The following is a 16730-nucleotide window of genomic DNA, read 5'->3' as shown; positions in this document are numbered from 1 at the left end:
GGACAATGATCCATGTCGCAAACTCCATTTAGTTGAGATTATCCTACGTGTTGCGCTATGCCTTTTTTCTCTTATTATCTTTTTTTCCTCATCTTTTTTCCCTATCTTTCATTTGTCTTTTTCTTTTTTCATTCCTCATCTCTTTTTTCCCTCTTTTTTGGTTAGAACTCTATTTGGTATCCAAACCCATCAAATTGGGATAAGCCTGATTTGTTGTTATAGTAGTTGTTTTGTTGTATTCTCTTCCGTTTGTCATTGCTGCAAGAGCCACCCTCGAGGAGGAGGATACTGAGTACGAGTATGAGCATGCAAGTAACCAAGCAGCTCCACGCCCACATAATTGTCGCTGGACATCAACTTCAGCAAGAGCACTACCTCCGAAATCTCATCACATTCTTCGCCATCTCTAATGCTTCCTCTCTGCACTATGCCCGCATCATCTTCTCTAATATTCTAACCCCATCAACCGTACTATACAACACCATGATCAGAGCGTACGCCTCCAGCTCCGATCCCTGTCAAGCATTACACCTCTACAACCAAATGCGGGGAGAAGGCCCGCCGCCGAACAAGTACACATTCCCTTTCTTGCTCAAGTCGTGTTCCATTCTCCCCCATCTCTCCAAAGGCCAAGAGACTCACTGCCAAATTATCAAGCACGGCTTCCACTCCGATATCTTCATCCAGAACGCGTTGATCCACCTCTACGGGTGCAATGCCAAGATCGTGCTGGCGCATCGAGTCTTCCAGGATATGGGTTTTGATCGGGACATTGTTTCTTGGACCACTTTGGTGAGTTGCGTGGCGAACTTCGCCTCTATTAAATCGGCACGTAGGCTGTTCGATAAAATGCCGACGAGAAGCGTTGTTTCTTATAGTGCCATGATCTCCGGATATGTTCGAGTGGGACGTTTTAAGGAAGCATTGGAGCTGTTTCGCGATTTGCAAATGGCAGCCATGGAACCTAATGATTCTACGATCATGGGTGTCCTTTGTGCCTGCGCGAATCTTGGGGCTCTTGATTTGGGTCGGTGGATTCATTCCTATATCTGCAACCGAAAAGGGAGGACTGTTGATACTCGAATAAATACTGCGCTCATAGATATGTACTTCAAATGTGGAAGTATAGAGAACGCACTACACGTCTTCTTGGGAACCCAAGAGAAGTTAGTTGGCGAATGGACTGCTATGATATCTGGGATGGCTATGCATGGTCTTGGCCATAAATCCATTGAGTTGTTCGAAGAAATGCTGAGGTCGGGAGTTCAACCCAATGTTGTGACTTTCGTTGCGCTGCTCTCTGGATGCACTCATGCCGGATTGGTGAACGAAGGTCTGGTGTATTTTGAGAGGATGAAAGGTGAGTTTGGGATTGAGCCCACAATCGAACATTTCGGTTGTGTGATTGATCTGCTCGGCCGGGCTGGGCAGATAGAACGGGCGCTCCGGTTCATCCGGGAGATGCCCGTGGAGGCTAATGCCGCCATCTGGGGTGCTCTTCTGAATGCCTGTAAGGTACATAAGAACATGGAGATTGCTGAAATAGCTACGGGATGGTTGGTTAGGGAGCAGCCATGGAACGGAGCTCTGTACGTAGCTTTGATGAGTTTGTATAGAGAAGCTGAGAGATGGGACTGTGTGGAGAAGGTGAAGCAGAAGATGAAAGAGGTTGGTTGTAGAAAGAACCCTGGCTGTAGTTTGATTGAAGTGAATGGCATCTGTTGTGAGTTTGTGGTGGGTGATAAATCACAACCTTATGTTTTAGAATTGTGTTTGAATTTAGGTCAATTGGTCATGGAATTTGAGGACAATAGTAACAATGATAACGATGATGATAAATAAATCCACAGTCCACACATGGCTCTCACTGAATACTTGAGATACTCTTCAATACTTAAGGAACAGATCATTATGATCGCAACTGGTACACCAAACTCTCAAATATAGAAGAAAGTTCAATTCAAGCCTGTCACCCAGCATTCAGCTTTCTCCTTGTGAAAGCTATTAATGAAGCCTGATGGGCTTCTCAATTCCATGGCATTTTCCTTTTGATCTACAGAACTAGAAATCAATAGGTTTTCACTTTGCACTCTCCAAGAATAATAAACTATTAATTCAAAAATCACAAGTTTAAAGAAGCAATTCAATGTTTTGACAGTGAATCAGCAATAATCGGATGGAAGTGGAGCAGAATCAGTGGAAATCAGCAACGGATCACATTCAACTGATTCAATTCTAAGTTTTTAAACCATGGAGCAACTACAAATTACTTGCCTGCATTTGTAGGCACAGTCCCTCCAACTTGTTAATTACTTGCAATATATTTGAATTCTAAGAATGCATGTAAAATAAAATACCCAATCAAGTGATATCAATATATTTTCTCTTTTTGTGTGTTAATTACCTTTGATGAGGTTCATAAAAAAAAATTTACCCTATGATGAGGGGAGACAAAAGACCAACAATTTTCAAAAGACATAACATTTACAATTTGGTAGGACTAACATAAACACCCTATTGCAAAAAAAAAAAACCTGAATCATACTATTAACTGGTCTCTCTCCCCTTCTATGGTATCTCTCCTCTTGATTGAACCCTTAACCTAGTCTTCAAGTTCCCTCACAAAGCCAAAAAAATGTCACCTCAAAACTGCAATGAATATAGTATGAAGCCCTAGTAGTGGGAACGCCAAAATCAAAACACAGACAGTAAGGTCTAAAGACATCCCACTACTCAACCCCCAGCACTGGTATCTTCAGCTTTAGCTACATACCCAACAAAGTAATACGGCAGATACTGTGAATATATAGGTTTCATCTGTCGGTTGTATTCTGGCATCCTCCAGCAAGCTTTAGGTTCCTCGGCATTTCCAGAATCGATCTTGACATTCTTAGATAGCTCAGAAGCTTCCACAATAGACATTTCAATAATTCCACGAGGACCTTGAAAGCCATGATTTATACTTTTTATAAAATCCTCTTCAACATAATCTATATCTGTGAATCTACTCCGTCCGGGTTGTAATCCCCAGTAGAAGACAACATTTGGATCCGCTACATCTGGATCAACATATTCTGTAGGATTGGGATCACAAAGTCCCTGCACCTCCTCCAGCTGCAGCAATAACAGAAGAAATGAGGCCCCTAGGGTAAAACAAAAAGGCAGTACTGCTATCATTTATGAGATAAGTGGAATAAACTCTTCAACTTCAACGAGTAAACAGATGAGCCTTGTTTTATGATTCATTCGTATACCTCATATAATGGAAATAAGTGCCAAAATATAGGCATTTACTTCAGCGGTTTCAAAGAAAGAAATGCAATGAATAGATATTAAAAAAAACAGAGGGGGGGCAGGGGGAGGGGGTTGGAATAAACTATTCAGTTTCTAATGAGAAAATAGATAAGCCTTGTTTTATGATTCATTCATAGACCTCATATTATGGAAACAAGAACCCAACTATAGGCATTTATTCTAGAGATTTCAAAGACAGGTAAAGAATAGAATTTTAAAAAAAAAATCACGTCAGGACATAGCCCTTTTCTTTTTGGCTCTGTGCATGTGTGAGATAAGACTGTTCTAAGAAACAAGAGTACAGGAAAGCCATATCAACGAGAGGTAACAAACAATTACAATCAACTGAAGAATTTGACCCACGCTGTCCTGGATCTAGAAACCAGTCATACCAATGAGGGGTGTCATGAATGTTTCCATCCTAAACTTACATTGGGTGCATCTTGAAAATCAGGTTCATCATTTTAAATTGTACACATTTAGGTTTCTTTATCCATCTCTAAGCATAGGCCATTGAACAAGTTCTATCTAAAAACCAGTAATTATAAGGCATAATGTTATTGTACTCATTTTAAACAATAAATCAGGTAGTCGGGTTCTGTCATGTCAGGCTGGAACTCATTTCATCATAGCATAAATAACTTCCGTGTGGCAGTTCAGTTTTGGCCCAAATTTAGTGGATATGTCCACATCATAATCCATTCATAGTTAATTTTGGCCAATTTGACATCCTTGTTATTTCAAGGGTTTGTAAATATGAAAAGTCTAGCAAGTCGAAGTCAATAGAAACTTAATGGGAACTTCGAAAAAAGAAGAAGCTTAAACATGGGTCATGCAGTTGAGTGAGGTCACCAAATTTGACAGGTGGCCTATCAATTGGTTCCAAAACCTACCCAAGAGCCAACCTGCCAAATCATCAGGCCCATGTGGCTGAAAATACAGGGCATGATGGAAAGGCCCCCAGGTCAAGGCATGAGGGAAGCAATTTTCCATTATATCAATATGCAAATGGAAATACATTAGAATGAGTTAGTACCATCAGAAGCTTAGCAGCTTACCTTGAGAATAAGACAACGGAAGCGTGACTTCACCCAACCAACCCAATCCCCTAGCTCATCTTGATCTGAAGCAGAAAGGAAGATCCGAACAAAACGAACATATATCTTTGTGTATTGAAAATGCTCAAAAAGAGTACCCCATTCAAAATCTGGTCTTAAAAAATCCTACAAGTTAGGAAATTAATTAGTTCCATAGATAAGAACCGAACAACTGCCGAATTTACTAAAATTTAATAATTACAAATACATTATTCATAGCTATAGTGAAATATTGATAAGCTGAAGTAGGACCCATACTGGACCAATAATTGCACTAGCCTTTGAAACTGAAGTATACATAATTAACCTGGTTTGATTACAAAGTGAACTCGGGGGAGTGTCACCAATTAACAACCCAATGGTTCATCAAATGGAGAACCTTCTCCTACTCCATGCTGTCTGCATAGTCCACAATGTAGGATACTTTGCCCGACCAACTGTCAAAGTTTTCACATATTGTAAAGGGTAAAGAGTTCCAGCATCACCTCAGCCAGCAGCCCTTCCAGCCGTGTGGCAGTGTCAAGTAACACTCAATATGTACATCTTCTCCACAATATCATCCAAACATAGTAAACCTTCAGTACAATCTGATATTACTACATGTTTGAATAATGCTCTGGGAATTCTTTGGAAATTAACTACCATTCGTAGAACAAGTACCCTAAAAAAACAGAAGTGAAGAAACCCAATACACTGTGTACCACACATGTGAAATGCATAACAAATTTTGACAATAGCCTATCTAGGTCACCATTTAATAATGCTCTGGAAATTCTTTGAAAATCACTTCTATTCGAAGAACAAGGAATTCTAAAATAACAAGGGAAGAAACCCAATACACTATGTACCATACATCTGAGATGGCACTTCTATCCAGGTCACCATTTAGTAATGCTCTGGAAATTCTTTGAAAATCACTTCTATTCGAAGAACAAGGAATTCTAAAATAAGAAGGGAAGAAACCCAATACACTATGTACCATACATCTGGGAGGGCACCACCAACTTAACATTAGCCTATCCAGCAGATTCCCCGTCTAAATCCAGTGGTCAAATGACCAAATGAACAGCACTAGAAACGCTTCCAGTCGTCTCAGTTTGCAATGTTTCCCTTTTAAAAGGGCCCCATTTGTTTTAGGTAAAAGCTATGTCAAAGGAAAATTTGCAGGTAAAATCAATACAAAGGATATGAAAATAAATACCAGCAATAGTTTAAAGTTGACACTCTAACAGCTGCCAGATGTTTTTCCTAGTTCTTACGGCTACCCAGTTTATCAAGCAGGCACCTAAATCTCCCAAGTGTTCCAACAACTTTAAAATCAATTCCAACTTCTAAATCCCAAAGCCTAAGACAAAATCTCTTTACATCCTTAGAAATGTCCTCCATGCATAACGAAAGAGTTCCGAATCAAATCCCTTATTTTAAGGGTCATAATATAGTGCAAATCTTGCTTACACAAAGTCCCTGGTGGGGTGACCCACATCTTCACACTGGGAGCCTGAGGTTTTAACCAATAAACCAAGCAATGGCCCCTTCAAGCACTCTACTATACATAATGTAAAAAGGAGCGGAGGGGGGGAAACACTCTACCAAATAGAAATACCTCATCAAGATAAAATACTATTTCACCATGTTGTCAAGTGTCAACACAGCTGGAACGCATAGTCATGACTCCCAAAATGTCCCAGTAAAAGGGTGGTACTGGCCAAGGTCCAGACAGCTACCCTAGCACTTAGAAATAACAAAAAACATTCAATATGATACATACCCTGGTCATAGCATGTCCACGGAGAAGCTCTGATCTGATCCGGTTGAATGTGCTTTTTGTGATATTTGAATGGCAATATTCACGTGAGCTACAGGGTAACATAATTGGCATCAAGGAACGCACTTCACTGACATCTACACCCATTGGTGCCATCTCATCTTGCAGCATCACTGGTGTGGGCCAGCGCCAAAGAGCAAATGTCTCAAAGAACTTTGAAATAAGAACATTTATACTTGCATTAGGATGTAACTGACAAACATAAGCTGCAAGAACTGCCATGTGGATCCCTCCAAGAAACCCATGTAACTGCAATGAGTATGAGACAAGGAACACAACTGAAAAGTCAATTCAAGACTACATCTAGGCCAAAGCAACATCTTAAGAAGAAGATTGTATGCTTAGTATTACAATGTTTGAAAAAAAATAAAAGAAAATTTTACAGCTTCCTTACATTGCCATACACTCCTCGCCGCTTTGCCCATAACTTAAGACACCGTAGCATCGCTTGGAAGTTCTAAAATTGATCAAGGAAAGAATATATCAGATGATATATAAAGGATTAAACTGCTTAAGTTAGAAAAGTAAGTACTGAATTTAGCTCTTTTTCTTTAATAGCTACCCACTTCCCCTTGTAAGCTCTACTTCCCTTAATTTCACTACCCATAATAGAGGAAGCAAGCCTGTTCGAACACTAACAACAGAACAAGATATCTATCCAACCAATCATTACATATTTTCTTCAGCTCAAATCTTATTGCATTTTACAATGGGAACAAAACCAACCAAACAATTAACTGCAGAAAATAAAATATACCTCTACCGTCAAAAAATTTAGATATGGAAACAAAGGATAAAATCATTGAAGGAATGACCAAAATAAATTAGGCAATAATGCAAAAATACAATATTAAAGAAACACAACTCAAATTTGGAGAACTGCAAACTTAGTAACTTAGAAAACTTTCTTAGCAAAAAGCAACTACTTTCAAATTACGAATTATCGGGAAAATTGTATTGTAAAATTGTGTTGTACTGGTTCCCTATGAAAAAGAGCTTGGACGCAACCACTTCACTGCCGACAAAACAAAACATCTGTGCAGTGTCTACGCACCAATAATGCAAGATGAAGAATTGCTTGTGGGTACAGTAAAATCAGAATTCCTAGTTTCTCTCACAATCCTAGTCTTACTGGGAATCATATTCCTAGACTACTATGGAGTTCTATTTAAGTAGAGTTTTCTTTTTAGTGTCTTCTCCCAACTCCAGACACAGCTGGAGGCTTTTGAGTCAGGTTTGATTGTTTTAAGTCTTTTATTGGTCAATTGAGTAGCTAGTTTGGTTACCTGTTGGTTTAGGCTATTTCTAGTAATGCTACGAGTCATATTTTGAGTAAATAAAAAGGTCATTGCCCAATGCTGATGCCACCTATGCGGGGTCCTGGAAGGGGTGAGTTTGGAGTCGGTCTTAACCTTTAGCATTTTTGTGCGAAGTAGCCGCCCTCAAGACTTGAGCCCAGGCATAATAGGTGTAAGTCATATTTTGAGTCATGAGTGTCTATATATATTTACATAACCAGCCATCCAGGCAAATGAATTTGATGAATATTGGCCTTTGCACCTATATTTTGTGTCATCCTTAATAGCTACTAAGATGCAGCATCAATCCTTGGTGAGATGCCAAGGTTCGGTTGGTGGGATTCCAATCTAGTTCCAAATGAGAAGCTTGGTTTCTTCCATTCTTCTTCATCCTATTCACCATCAAATCAGGTCAGTATTCACTGGTTCTATTCTACTCTTGTGCATAAACTACTACCTGGAATTTCAATTTCTCCATTGTTTCCATCTGAGATTTCAATCCACACCCACGGTTTCAAAACTTTATTTTTTGTTGTTTCTTAAGAGTCCTACTTCAAGTTGGAATCTTATTTCTATCCTATTTTAAGATCAGATTTTCTGTTTTGTTACTGGTTTGAGCCATTAAGTGTTGGCAGAATCGTGGGTCAGAAAGAGAGAACGAGAGAAAATAATGTGTTGTATTCATTGATAGGTAAGCCCCTCTATTTATAATAGAGGGGAAATTACAAAGAGACTAAACTAGGCGATGTGGGACTAAAACCCACATAGCCCACTTACACTTAATAACATAAGAAGAATAAAACTACCCCAAAAAGACCAGAATACCCCCCATGGTATTCTAGATTACATATTCCAACACTCCCCCTCAAGCTGGATTATACAAATAAGCAAAGAAAGAAGATCCAGCTTGAACTAAAGAAAAAATAACTCCTAATAATGCTAACACTCCCCCTCAAGTTGGCGCATACAAGGTACTAATGCCCAACTTAAACAAAAAAAGGAAAAAACTAAGTTGTAGCAGAATCCAGCTTGACAGATGAATGCAGCTCCCAAATAAACCTTCAAGAACTTGAAAAATAAATCTTCAAAACCTGGGCAGACTTGAGCAGCAAACTTTCACCAATCTTTAACAGCTGTCCAGCGATGAATCTCTGACTGATAATCTTGAAGATAAGTAATTAAGGTAGCGAGCAGATGAATCAAGCAGCGGAAAAAATCAACCCAACTGTAGAGCCTCATATAGGCAGGCAATAACCAAACATCTTCAATACTTTAATACTTCAATCTCCCCTTTACGGCAAACTCAACCCAATAACAAAGTAGATACCCATTGGCAATGGTGAAAACTCTGATCTTCTATGTTTTGCACCAAGTGTTCCTGCAAATTCTGCTTCTACAATGTCTGCAAGTGTACTGTACATAATCCCCCCCTCACGTGTAGTACAAGTGGACATAACAGAGATGATGTAAGAGATAGGGCAAAAACATAATATTCCAGAATTTTCCAAGAGGTGCTAAGGGTGATGGAAAAGGAAGAAATGGCAAATTAGAGAATACCATTAACTTCCAAAGGGGTTATGGGTAGAAGCCAAAGGTATGTTTTGGGAGGTGGTGAAGTGAAAAGAGCAATGGGATAATGAACCATGAACAAAAACAATGCAACACAGTAATCTTCAACCTTTTTCAATCGATCAAACTAATTCCAAAACACCAATCTCCAATGATCAGATCTGAATTATAAAAAAACAGGTCTGATTTTTAGAAGGAGAAGGCACCATTCTTCAAACACTTGATTGATCTTCACACAAGGAAGAACCAGTGTGCAAAATTCCAAACTATAAACTCCCACATGCTAAATAGAATTGACGAAGATATCTGGACAGCAATGGATGTAAGAAGCTTCAACAAAAAACTTGGATCAGATCTGAATTAGTGAATAAGGCTAGGATCAAGCTCTCAAATTAAGCCGGATATGAACCAAAAAAGCTTCACATAACTGAATAGGTTCGTAGTTGCAACCAATAACCTTGGAACACACTGTTGTAATCCCAAATAAGCTGATCTCCAGGGTAGTAGATTCGAGTCTTCAATAATGAAAGAAATTCGATCTCCAATAGTAGGATACTCAGTCTCAATAATAGCGCAGCAATAGTCCACATAAAGGCAGCAGTAACATGTCAACCAGTCATGCTTACAGAAGCCAATCAATAGAACCAGCAAGGTAGGTAGTAAAGCTCAATAGAACCAGCAAATATAAGATAATCACTCAGTAGATCCAACAGGTAGTTGAACCAACCAACCACATAAGAACAAGGAAAATAAGTTGATAATTGGAAAAATTGAGCCATAACAATGAACCTGAATTTTTTCCAAAAATAACTGATGAATGATGCTGAAATATGGGTTGAATACTCCTTTGATATGTATAAGACTCTCCTCAAAATATGAGCTTGATAAGAAAACCCTAACCCTAAAATCGATTATTGTCAGGGTTTTAGAAAACCCTGAAATTGAGATCGATTTAGGGAAAGGGGGCTGTAATTGCTGATGTAGACATATAATAGATGCTGATCAAGGCTGCTAGAATGGAACCTCCAAGGTGAACAATCAATCTCCAGTGAGAGTGAGACCTGATCTTCAAAGGGGAGAGATTCCAAAAAATTGTAAAAGTAAAGCAGGGCAGCATTACAACACTACACCAGCATAAAGGACCTTCTTCAAGCCTTGAACTGATGAAGGAGAGTTCTCTTTTAATGTTAGAACCACCTCCAAAGCACTCGAACAGCAGCAAACATCCCTAGCCCAAATCGATTTTTATAAGGGTTTTGGAAAACCCTGAAAAGAAGAGATCGATTGGGGTAGGGGTCTTCAAAAAACTTGGATAGGTGCAATATTGAGGTCGATTGGTCCTTGAAGTGGGAGTAATCAACCCTCCAAAAATTAGCAAAAGCGAAACAAAAGTCGGGGTTTTTGGCGGTAACCAAATTAGCGAGGTTAAGGAATTTTCTTTGTAGAAACAACTCCAGACCATCGAAAGGGTCCAAACTTAGATCGAGTAGGGCTTGTAGTAATAGGGAATCACCCCCAAAAGATCAGCTGCATCTGAAAAAGGAAACACCAAAATCGATTGGAGTCAGGGTTTTCAAAAACCCTGACAAGTTGAGATCGATTAGGGTATGGTGGCTGGAATTAATTAAAGCTTGGAGAAAAAGGAAATAGGGAATGAGGATAATGGAATAGGGTAGAAAGGGGCTGGAGAAGGGTGCATAGGGAGGCTCCAACAATGGAGGATCAGTCTTCATTAGGTAAAAATCAAATCTCCAAAAAATTCTGGACAGCTCCAATATCGCAGGTATGGCTCCAACAGATTTCGAACAGAATTTTTTAATAAAAAAAGGTAGAAAGGGAGGGGGGGCAGCAACTAAATCATTGGTATGCTGTATTTACCTCATTAATGCTGCCCCTTTACAAGGTTGAGAAGAAGGAGAAGCCGAGAAAAGGAGAAGTCGATTGAAGAGTTGGATTAGGGTTTTCTTTCTCTTTTTCTAACCTAGATCAGACCAGCTCTGATACCATGTTGGCAGAATCGTGGGTTAGAAAGAGAAAATGAGAGAAAATAATGTGTTGTATTCATTGATAGGTAAGCCCCTCTATTTATAATAGAGGGGAAATTACAAAGAGACTAAACTAGGCGATGTGGGACTAAAACCCACATAGCCCACTTACACTTAATAACATAAGAAGAATAAAACTACCCCAAAAAGACCAGAATACCCCCACGGTATTCTGGATTACATATTCCAACATTAAGATCTGCCATTGGTAGTCAATTCTGGATATTTTTTATAAGAACCATGTTCCTAATAGGATACTATCACACTTCAGATCAGACCCTTGGATCTGGACCAGGCTTTGTTATATTATTTTCCTATCTAACACTAACCTTCGATCAGAATATTGAACCTATCTGAGCTATTGATTGTTATTTACTGACAACAACAACAACTCAGCCTTATCCCAACTAAATGGGGTCAGCCACATGTATCCTTGCCCTCCCAAGTAGAATCCATGTAAAAGGATTTGGCTAGGGTTATTTTTTGGCTCGAGCTGCCGACCTAATGCTCCAACACTCCTCCTTTATCCAGGCTTGGGACCAGCAGCAAATGCTAGCGGAGTTTGATTGTTATTTACAGAATTTCTTCTAAATCTGGTCTTTTTCTCTTCATTGTGATTCTGGCTTTCAGTGCGCTTCTGAACCTAATCCCTTAGGCTTCTACCTACCTACACCAAGCTACAAGGCTTTTCACAGCCTATGCCATCCCAAACTAAATGGATTTGGATGCCTGTCAAATTGAGACAAGGTAAAACATAGCATAACTCTTCCTCCAGTTTAGTTACCCAAGCCACTAAAGTTCATAGTGACAAGAAACATGGTAAAAAGATCTATACTACAAGTTCAGAAAACTCAAAATATGAATTAACTTAACTCTTACCATGGTATATGCAGTTTACAGCCTCACCAAGAACACCAGAATTTAGTCAATGACAATTTAACTTGAAGATGGGAAACCAAGCAACCCCATGGGGTGCACCACTATTTGTGACAGTAATAGTTGGTAAAGGTTCAATTTGAAGTGACCATCCAAGGACTGACTTCCAAATGACCAAGATTTTGAACAAAATACATCAAAAGTGTAGGACAAAAGGAGGCTAATCCAGCTTATCTAGTTTAATAATAGCACTGTGGAAGTTGATAAGTTGAGGTCCCATTTAATCTCCAACGATGCTAGAAAGATATTGTCCATATATTGTTTTCTTTACTAATACAAATAAATCTTGCACATCTAAAAGGTCCCAACCACATCAAATATTTAATATACCATATCGCATATGGGATTACAATGGAGTAGCTGAGCAGGTTCAAACAGTGAATGAATAATGGTTACGGTCAGGAAGAGGGTCAACTACGTCATTTGTGGGCTTCTAGATTTACATACATATGAATAACTGTCACAGTTTGTAAAGCACAATAAACAGTTGACAATTAGCATCAAAATTCATTTCAAAGTAAGCAAAGCTTGATACAGTATAAAGCACATGTACACTAAGATCAACACATTCAAAACATATCTTTGTCTATACAAGTCAATAGGCCACAATTGTGCCTAATGGTCCATCCAGTGGCCTAGGAGACACCCATGGTGCCAACATAAGTGTCATGTTATAGCTCACAGGAGATGGCGTGCCCAGACACTGTTAAGTCACCTATACCACACCTTGGCAGCACCACTGCATAAAATACTATTATACAATTAAATGAAGTGACTACAGACAGATATGAGTAATACATACCTCAGCATTCAGTTAAGTGGAACGATGAAGAGAATAAAGGGAAAAGAGATATGCAAGAAAGACATGAGACGAATGTAAATTATGTGAAGCATAAGAGGAAAGAGAATATTGTTTACCTCTGTGTTTGGCACAAGCTGAAGAATACGTATATTGGCCCGGACTCCAGACAAGCTTCTCCAACTGGTGTCATCGATATTCATTAAGAAGAAAGGATTCAGAATGTCCACATTCTGCAGTGTAATACAGTCAACAGGTCGATAGTTTTTAGTTATTAGAAAGAAAAGAAAAAAAAAAAGACTGACCAGAAAAAGAAGAAAGTATATATTTTATGGAGGGATCCAGGAAAAATTACACAGCATGGGGTGGGAAGTGGGATTTCAGGAACGAGAGAGAGAAAGAGAGAATTTTGACTCACTTCTGGGACAGAATTTACTTTAAGCTGTGCATATGGGAGATCAATTGAGATCCCATTGAATTTAAATCGCATTAAAGGAACTTTAGCATCCTTAACACAGTGGATCTCCGAGACTTCAGGTCTGTTTTGAAGCATATTGCGCAAAACAATAAAAAAATCTTCCTGCAAAATTTCAAAAACTAAAAATCAAGACATGAATTGTTCCATCTAACTGATTGAAAACCAAAAAATCAAATGAAGGAACTCACGTGCATGGTGGCAAACGAAGGACCAACACATAAAGCATCAATATCCGACTCCGACCCATGAACCTAGTAGGACCAAAGGCATTAGTTAATAACATCCAACAGTGTCATAGGAAAACCAGAAATAACATTCAATATTCTAACTTGAAGTTGGAACTCAATGTCAGATATTAGAATTGAACTTGGCAAGAAAAGGTAAGAGTTGTTCAGAAATGATTCTGACAACTGATATCTGAGTTGGTAGCCCAAAAAAAGTTTCATGTCTAATTCAGGTTATCCCCTTTCCATATGGCAAGTTGTAGCTTAATAGCCTATCCCAAGTGGCAAAACAAATAAATTGTATTATGTACATGTGGCATATCTAGGCAGTCCCTCCTTATTTGAAGGATCAGAATCTGCCAGAACAAAACCCCCAATAGGCAGAAAACTCTGTCACTACAGCATTAAAGCACAAAGCAAAACAAGAGAATCTTCAACACATCATTATCCTTAAATTAATTTTAAAGAACTGTGTAACATAGAAGTATCATATCACCCTCTACACCGAGATGTTGAAGCATAGTCAGTTCAATAAAATAAAATTGTTGAAAAAATGAGAAAACAAAGAATCAGTAGCATTAAACTACAAAAGGATGAAAGAAAAAGGGAAAGAGAAGGGGAGGGAGGGAGAGACTTACACCCAGGCCATATGATCCATAGGTTAATATTGTTGCAGAAGTGCTCATGATAAGATGCCTAGGAAATCGGCGTTGCCATGCTACCTTCTTTATCCACGACAACACTATCTACAATATGACTCAAAACAGCTTTTGTTTAACATAACAGATACATGGAAAACCATCTGAACTGAACAGTTACTGATTCTTCAACAATTAAAATCAACAAAAGGAAGTAGAGTCCTTAAATCAATCATTAGAAGTGAACAGCTGCAAGTGCGCCCACCAATTTATTCACACAAATAGCGTGACGGACGAAGTTGTAGACATCAAAACTAGACATGTTATATACTTGGGGGAAGATATAGATTAGAGTTTTCCTATTTCTTCAAAGTTTTGATAATCTGGAGTCAGTTAGGGAATGCATGGTTAAAGGCTGTAATGGCCTAGTTGCTTTACTCTTGTCCAAATGGAATGAAACTAAAATTTTGTGCGTCATATTTAGTTTCCAATCCACATACACTTGTTAATCCATAAATACTTGTTACTATGTAGCTTAGGCAAGGTCTTCTTCAGCAAAAATAATTGAAGAAATTTTTATTCAGTATTCAAAGATCCCATCGACAATTTAATATGACAACCTCCACCCTACACCGGAGTTTGATCTGAATCAGATGCAATCCCATTTCCCATAAATCCCGGTGCACAGCAATGGCACCAGCAGAGAGAGCAGGGCGGTTATTCCGATACGTCTTAAAGGCAAATATATATATATATATATATAGAGAGAGAGAGAGAGAGAGAGAATGACGAACAACTGCAGGCGCCTCAGAAATGCAATCTTAAAAAAAAAAAACGAGGTTACTAAATCAGAAAAGGAGGCAGGAGGGGAAGTCATAAAAACGAACCTCCTTAAGTTTCATAATAACTTCTTTCCTCTTGAACTCCTCTTCAGCAGATGGAATGAGTCCTTCATTTTCCATGAACTACAAAATAAAACTTCCAAACAAAAATCAATAAACCTCAAAAAAATCACAAAAAACGCAACAGTAGAGAAGAAAAAAAGAAAGATAAAAAGAAATAGATTGTTTAAGCTAAGGTACCCGAAGCAGAGACTGTGTCCTTTCCTCGTCCATACGGATCAAGAGAGCTGGATTCACTGTAAATCTAAAAGGAGCAACAGCAGGAGGAGCGATGGGAACCAAAACCTCAATCTGGGGAACTGCCGGACGTAGTCTAGGGTTCACAACAGCAAAAGATCCAGTGGGAAACCCAACCGGAGCAGGAATCACAGTTTGAAGATCAACAAAATGAGGACCTGGTACAATAACACGCCTTTGATTTGTGTATGCATATGCCATACACACCACTCCGATTACAGAAAGAAGTACACGAGCAAGAGCAAGAGCAAGACCAAGACCAAGAGTCGAGAACGTATTACTCTGCGTAAGAGCGAAGGAACGAAGGAAAAGCCAAAAAATCAGATTCAAGGGGAAGAGAAGAAGGAATGAGCAGTCTCCACTGAATTCAAATAAAGGAAACTTCTAGAGAAAACATCTCGACCACTATGATGCTTTTGTGTGGTTTAGCATTCACACTCCAAATCCGAAATGGCGCGGCGCGATAATTGTATACGTGTCGCGGCTGTATTGATCTTGATACTGAAGTTTTTTGATAGGCCATGTTTGGAAGTCAATAGGCTATGTTTGGATGCCAGGAAAAGAAAGAAAAAATATTAAAAATTCCAGATTGAGATTTTGGTTCCCGTCGCTTCATTTAGATTTATAGTGAATCCTGCTCTCTTGATCTTTATGGACGAGGAAAGGACACAATATCTGTTTCAGGTACCTTAGTTTAAAAAACTCCATTTCGTTTTGTTTTGTTTCTCTATTTCGTTCTTTGTGATTTTTTTGAGATTTTGTTTTGAGGTTTTATTTTGTAGTTCATGGTAAACGAATGACTGTTTCTTCGAGTTCAAGAGAAAAGAGGCCATTGCGAAACTCAAGCAGTTTTGTGGCATCCACAAGGGCTTTGTATTTTGTTTCAATAAATGAGCATGCGACAGTCTTCTACTTCTAAGATAACCAAGAGATGAGATTGGGCGCCATAAAAATTGCATAATCGATCATTTATTTGTGATCATTCCCACTATCAACTCAATTTGCATTAGAGAACGCTGGTAGGCTAAGATCAATAGAGCGATGAATAAAAATACAATGTGACCGGTAGACTTGAGATAGCGCAAAATGCGCTTGACATGAGACCAATGAAGATCGATCAGGGAGTGCATGAACTGGCATGTTTGATTTACAAATAAGGTCCTCACAAAAAAACAAAAAAAAAGATTTACAAATAAGGTCACATCAGGTCGAGTCAAAGTAATATACTATATGGCTCCCACAATGGAGTGATACTCAATAAGATCCGAAAGCAGCACACCCCCTGAAACTGATAGTTTGGTAGTAGTATCCATGAGGGTCTTCACAGGTTTGCACTCTGTCATGCCGGCACACAGTACGCTTGAGTACATCTGTAATATAACGAGACT

General features: G+C 38.9%; 2 protein-coding genes across 3 annotated transcripts; one reads left to right on the top strand and one right to left on the bottom strand.

The window, feature by feature from the left end:
- The first annotated feature begins 300 nt into the window (after positions 1-300).
- Positions 301-1842, top strand: LOC122659553 (pentatricopeptide repeat-containing protein At5g66520-like). Its single transcript, XM_043854655.1, has one exon. It carries the CDS (start codon positions 301-303, stop codon positions 1840-1842), a length of 1542 nt encoding a protein of 513 aa, XP_043710590.1.
- An 845-nt stretch (positions 1843-2687) lies between these two features.
- LOC122660104 (nuclear poly(A) polymerase 3) lies at positions 2688-15584 on the bottom strand. 2 transcript variants are annotated; one of them, XM_043855283.1, is made up of 10 exons: positions 15286-15584; positions 15091-15168; positions 14204-14311; positions 13530-13592; positions 13282-13443; positions 12983-13096; positions 6611-6673; positions 6160-6465; positions 4353-4517; positions 2688-3114 (listed from the first exon to the last, which is right to left on the bottom strand). In XM_043855283.1, the coding sequence occupies exons 1-10, from the start codon at positions 15541-15543 to the stop codon at positions 2734-2736; spliced, it is 1698 nt and encodes a 565-aa protein (XP_043711218.1). In that variant the 5' UTR covers positions 15544-15584; the 3' UTR covers positions 2688-2733. The 2 variants fall into 2 exon arrangements, with proteins under 2 accessions (XP_043711218.1, XP_043711219.1); XM_043855284.1 differs by lacking the exon at positions 15091-15168.
- Positions 15585-16730: the final 1146 nt, after the last annotated feature.

Source organism: Telopea speciosissima, chromosome 4 (genome assembly GCF_018873765.1).
Source record: "Telopea speciosissima isolate NSW1024214 ecotype Mountain lineage chromosome 4, Tspe_v1, whole genome shotgun sequence".
Taxonomy (NCBI): domain Eukaryota; kingdom Viridiplantae; phylum Streptophyta; class Magnoliopsida; order Proteales; family Proteaceae; genus Telopea; species Telopea speciosissima.
This window is presented reverse-complemented; position numbering and strand designations above follow the sequence as displayed.

What these genes read in the sequence shown, in the direction of transcription:
- LOC122660104 (XM_043855283.1), bottom strand. Translation starts at nt 15,543, where the DNA reads ATGGCATATGCATACACAAATCAAAGGCGTGTTATTGTACCAGGTCCT. An exon ending in GGACACAGTCTCTGCTTCGG is followed by an intron (nt 15,169 to 15,285) that starts GTACCTTAGCTT and finishes TTTATTTTGTAG; the next exon opens with TTCATGGAAAATGAAGGACT. An exon ending in ATGGATCATATGGCCTGGGT is followed by an intron (nt 13,593 to 14,203) that starts GTAAGTCTCTCC and finishes TGGTCCTACTAG; the next exon opens with GTTCATGGGTCGGAGTCGGA.
- LOC122659553 (XM_043854655.1), top strand. Translation starts at nt 301, where the DNA reads ATGAGCATGCAAGTAACCAAGCAGCTCCACGCCCACATAATTGTCGCT.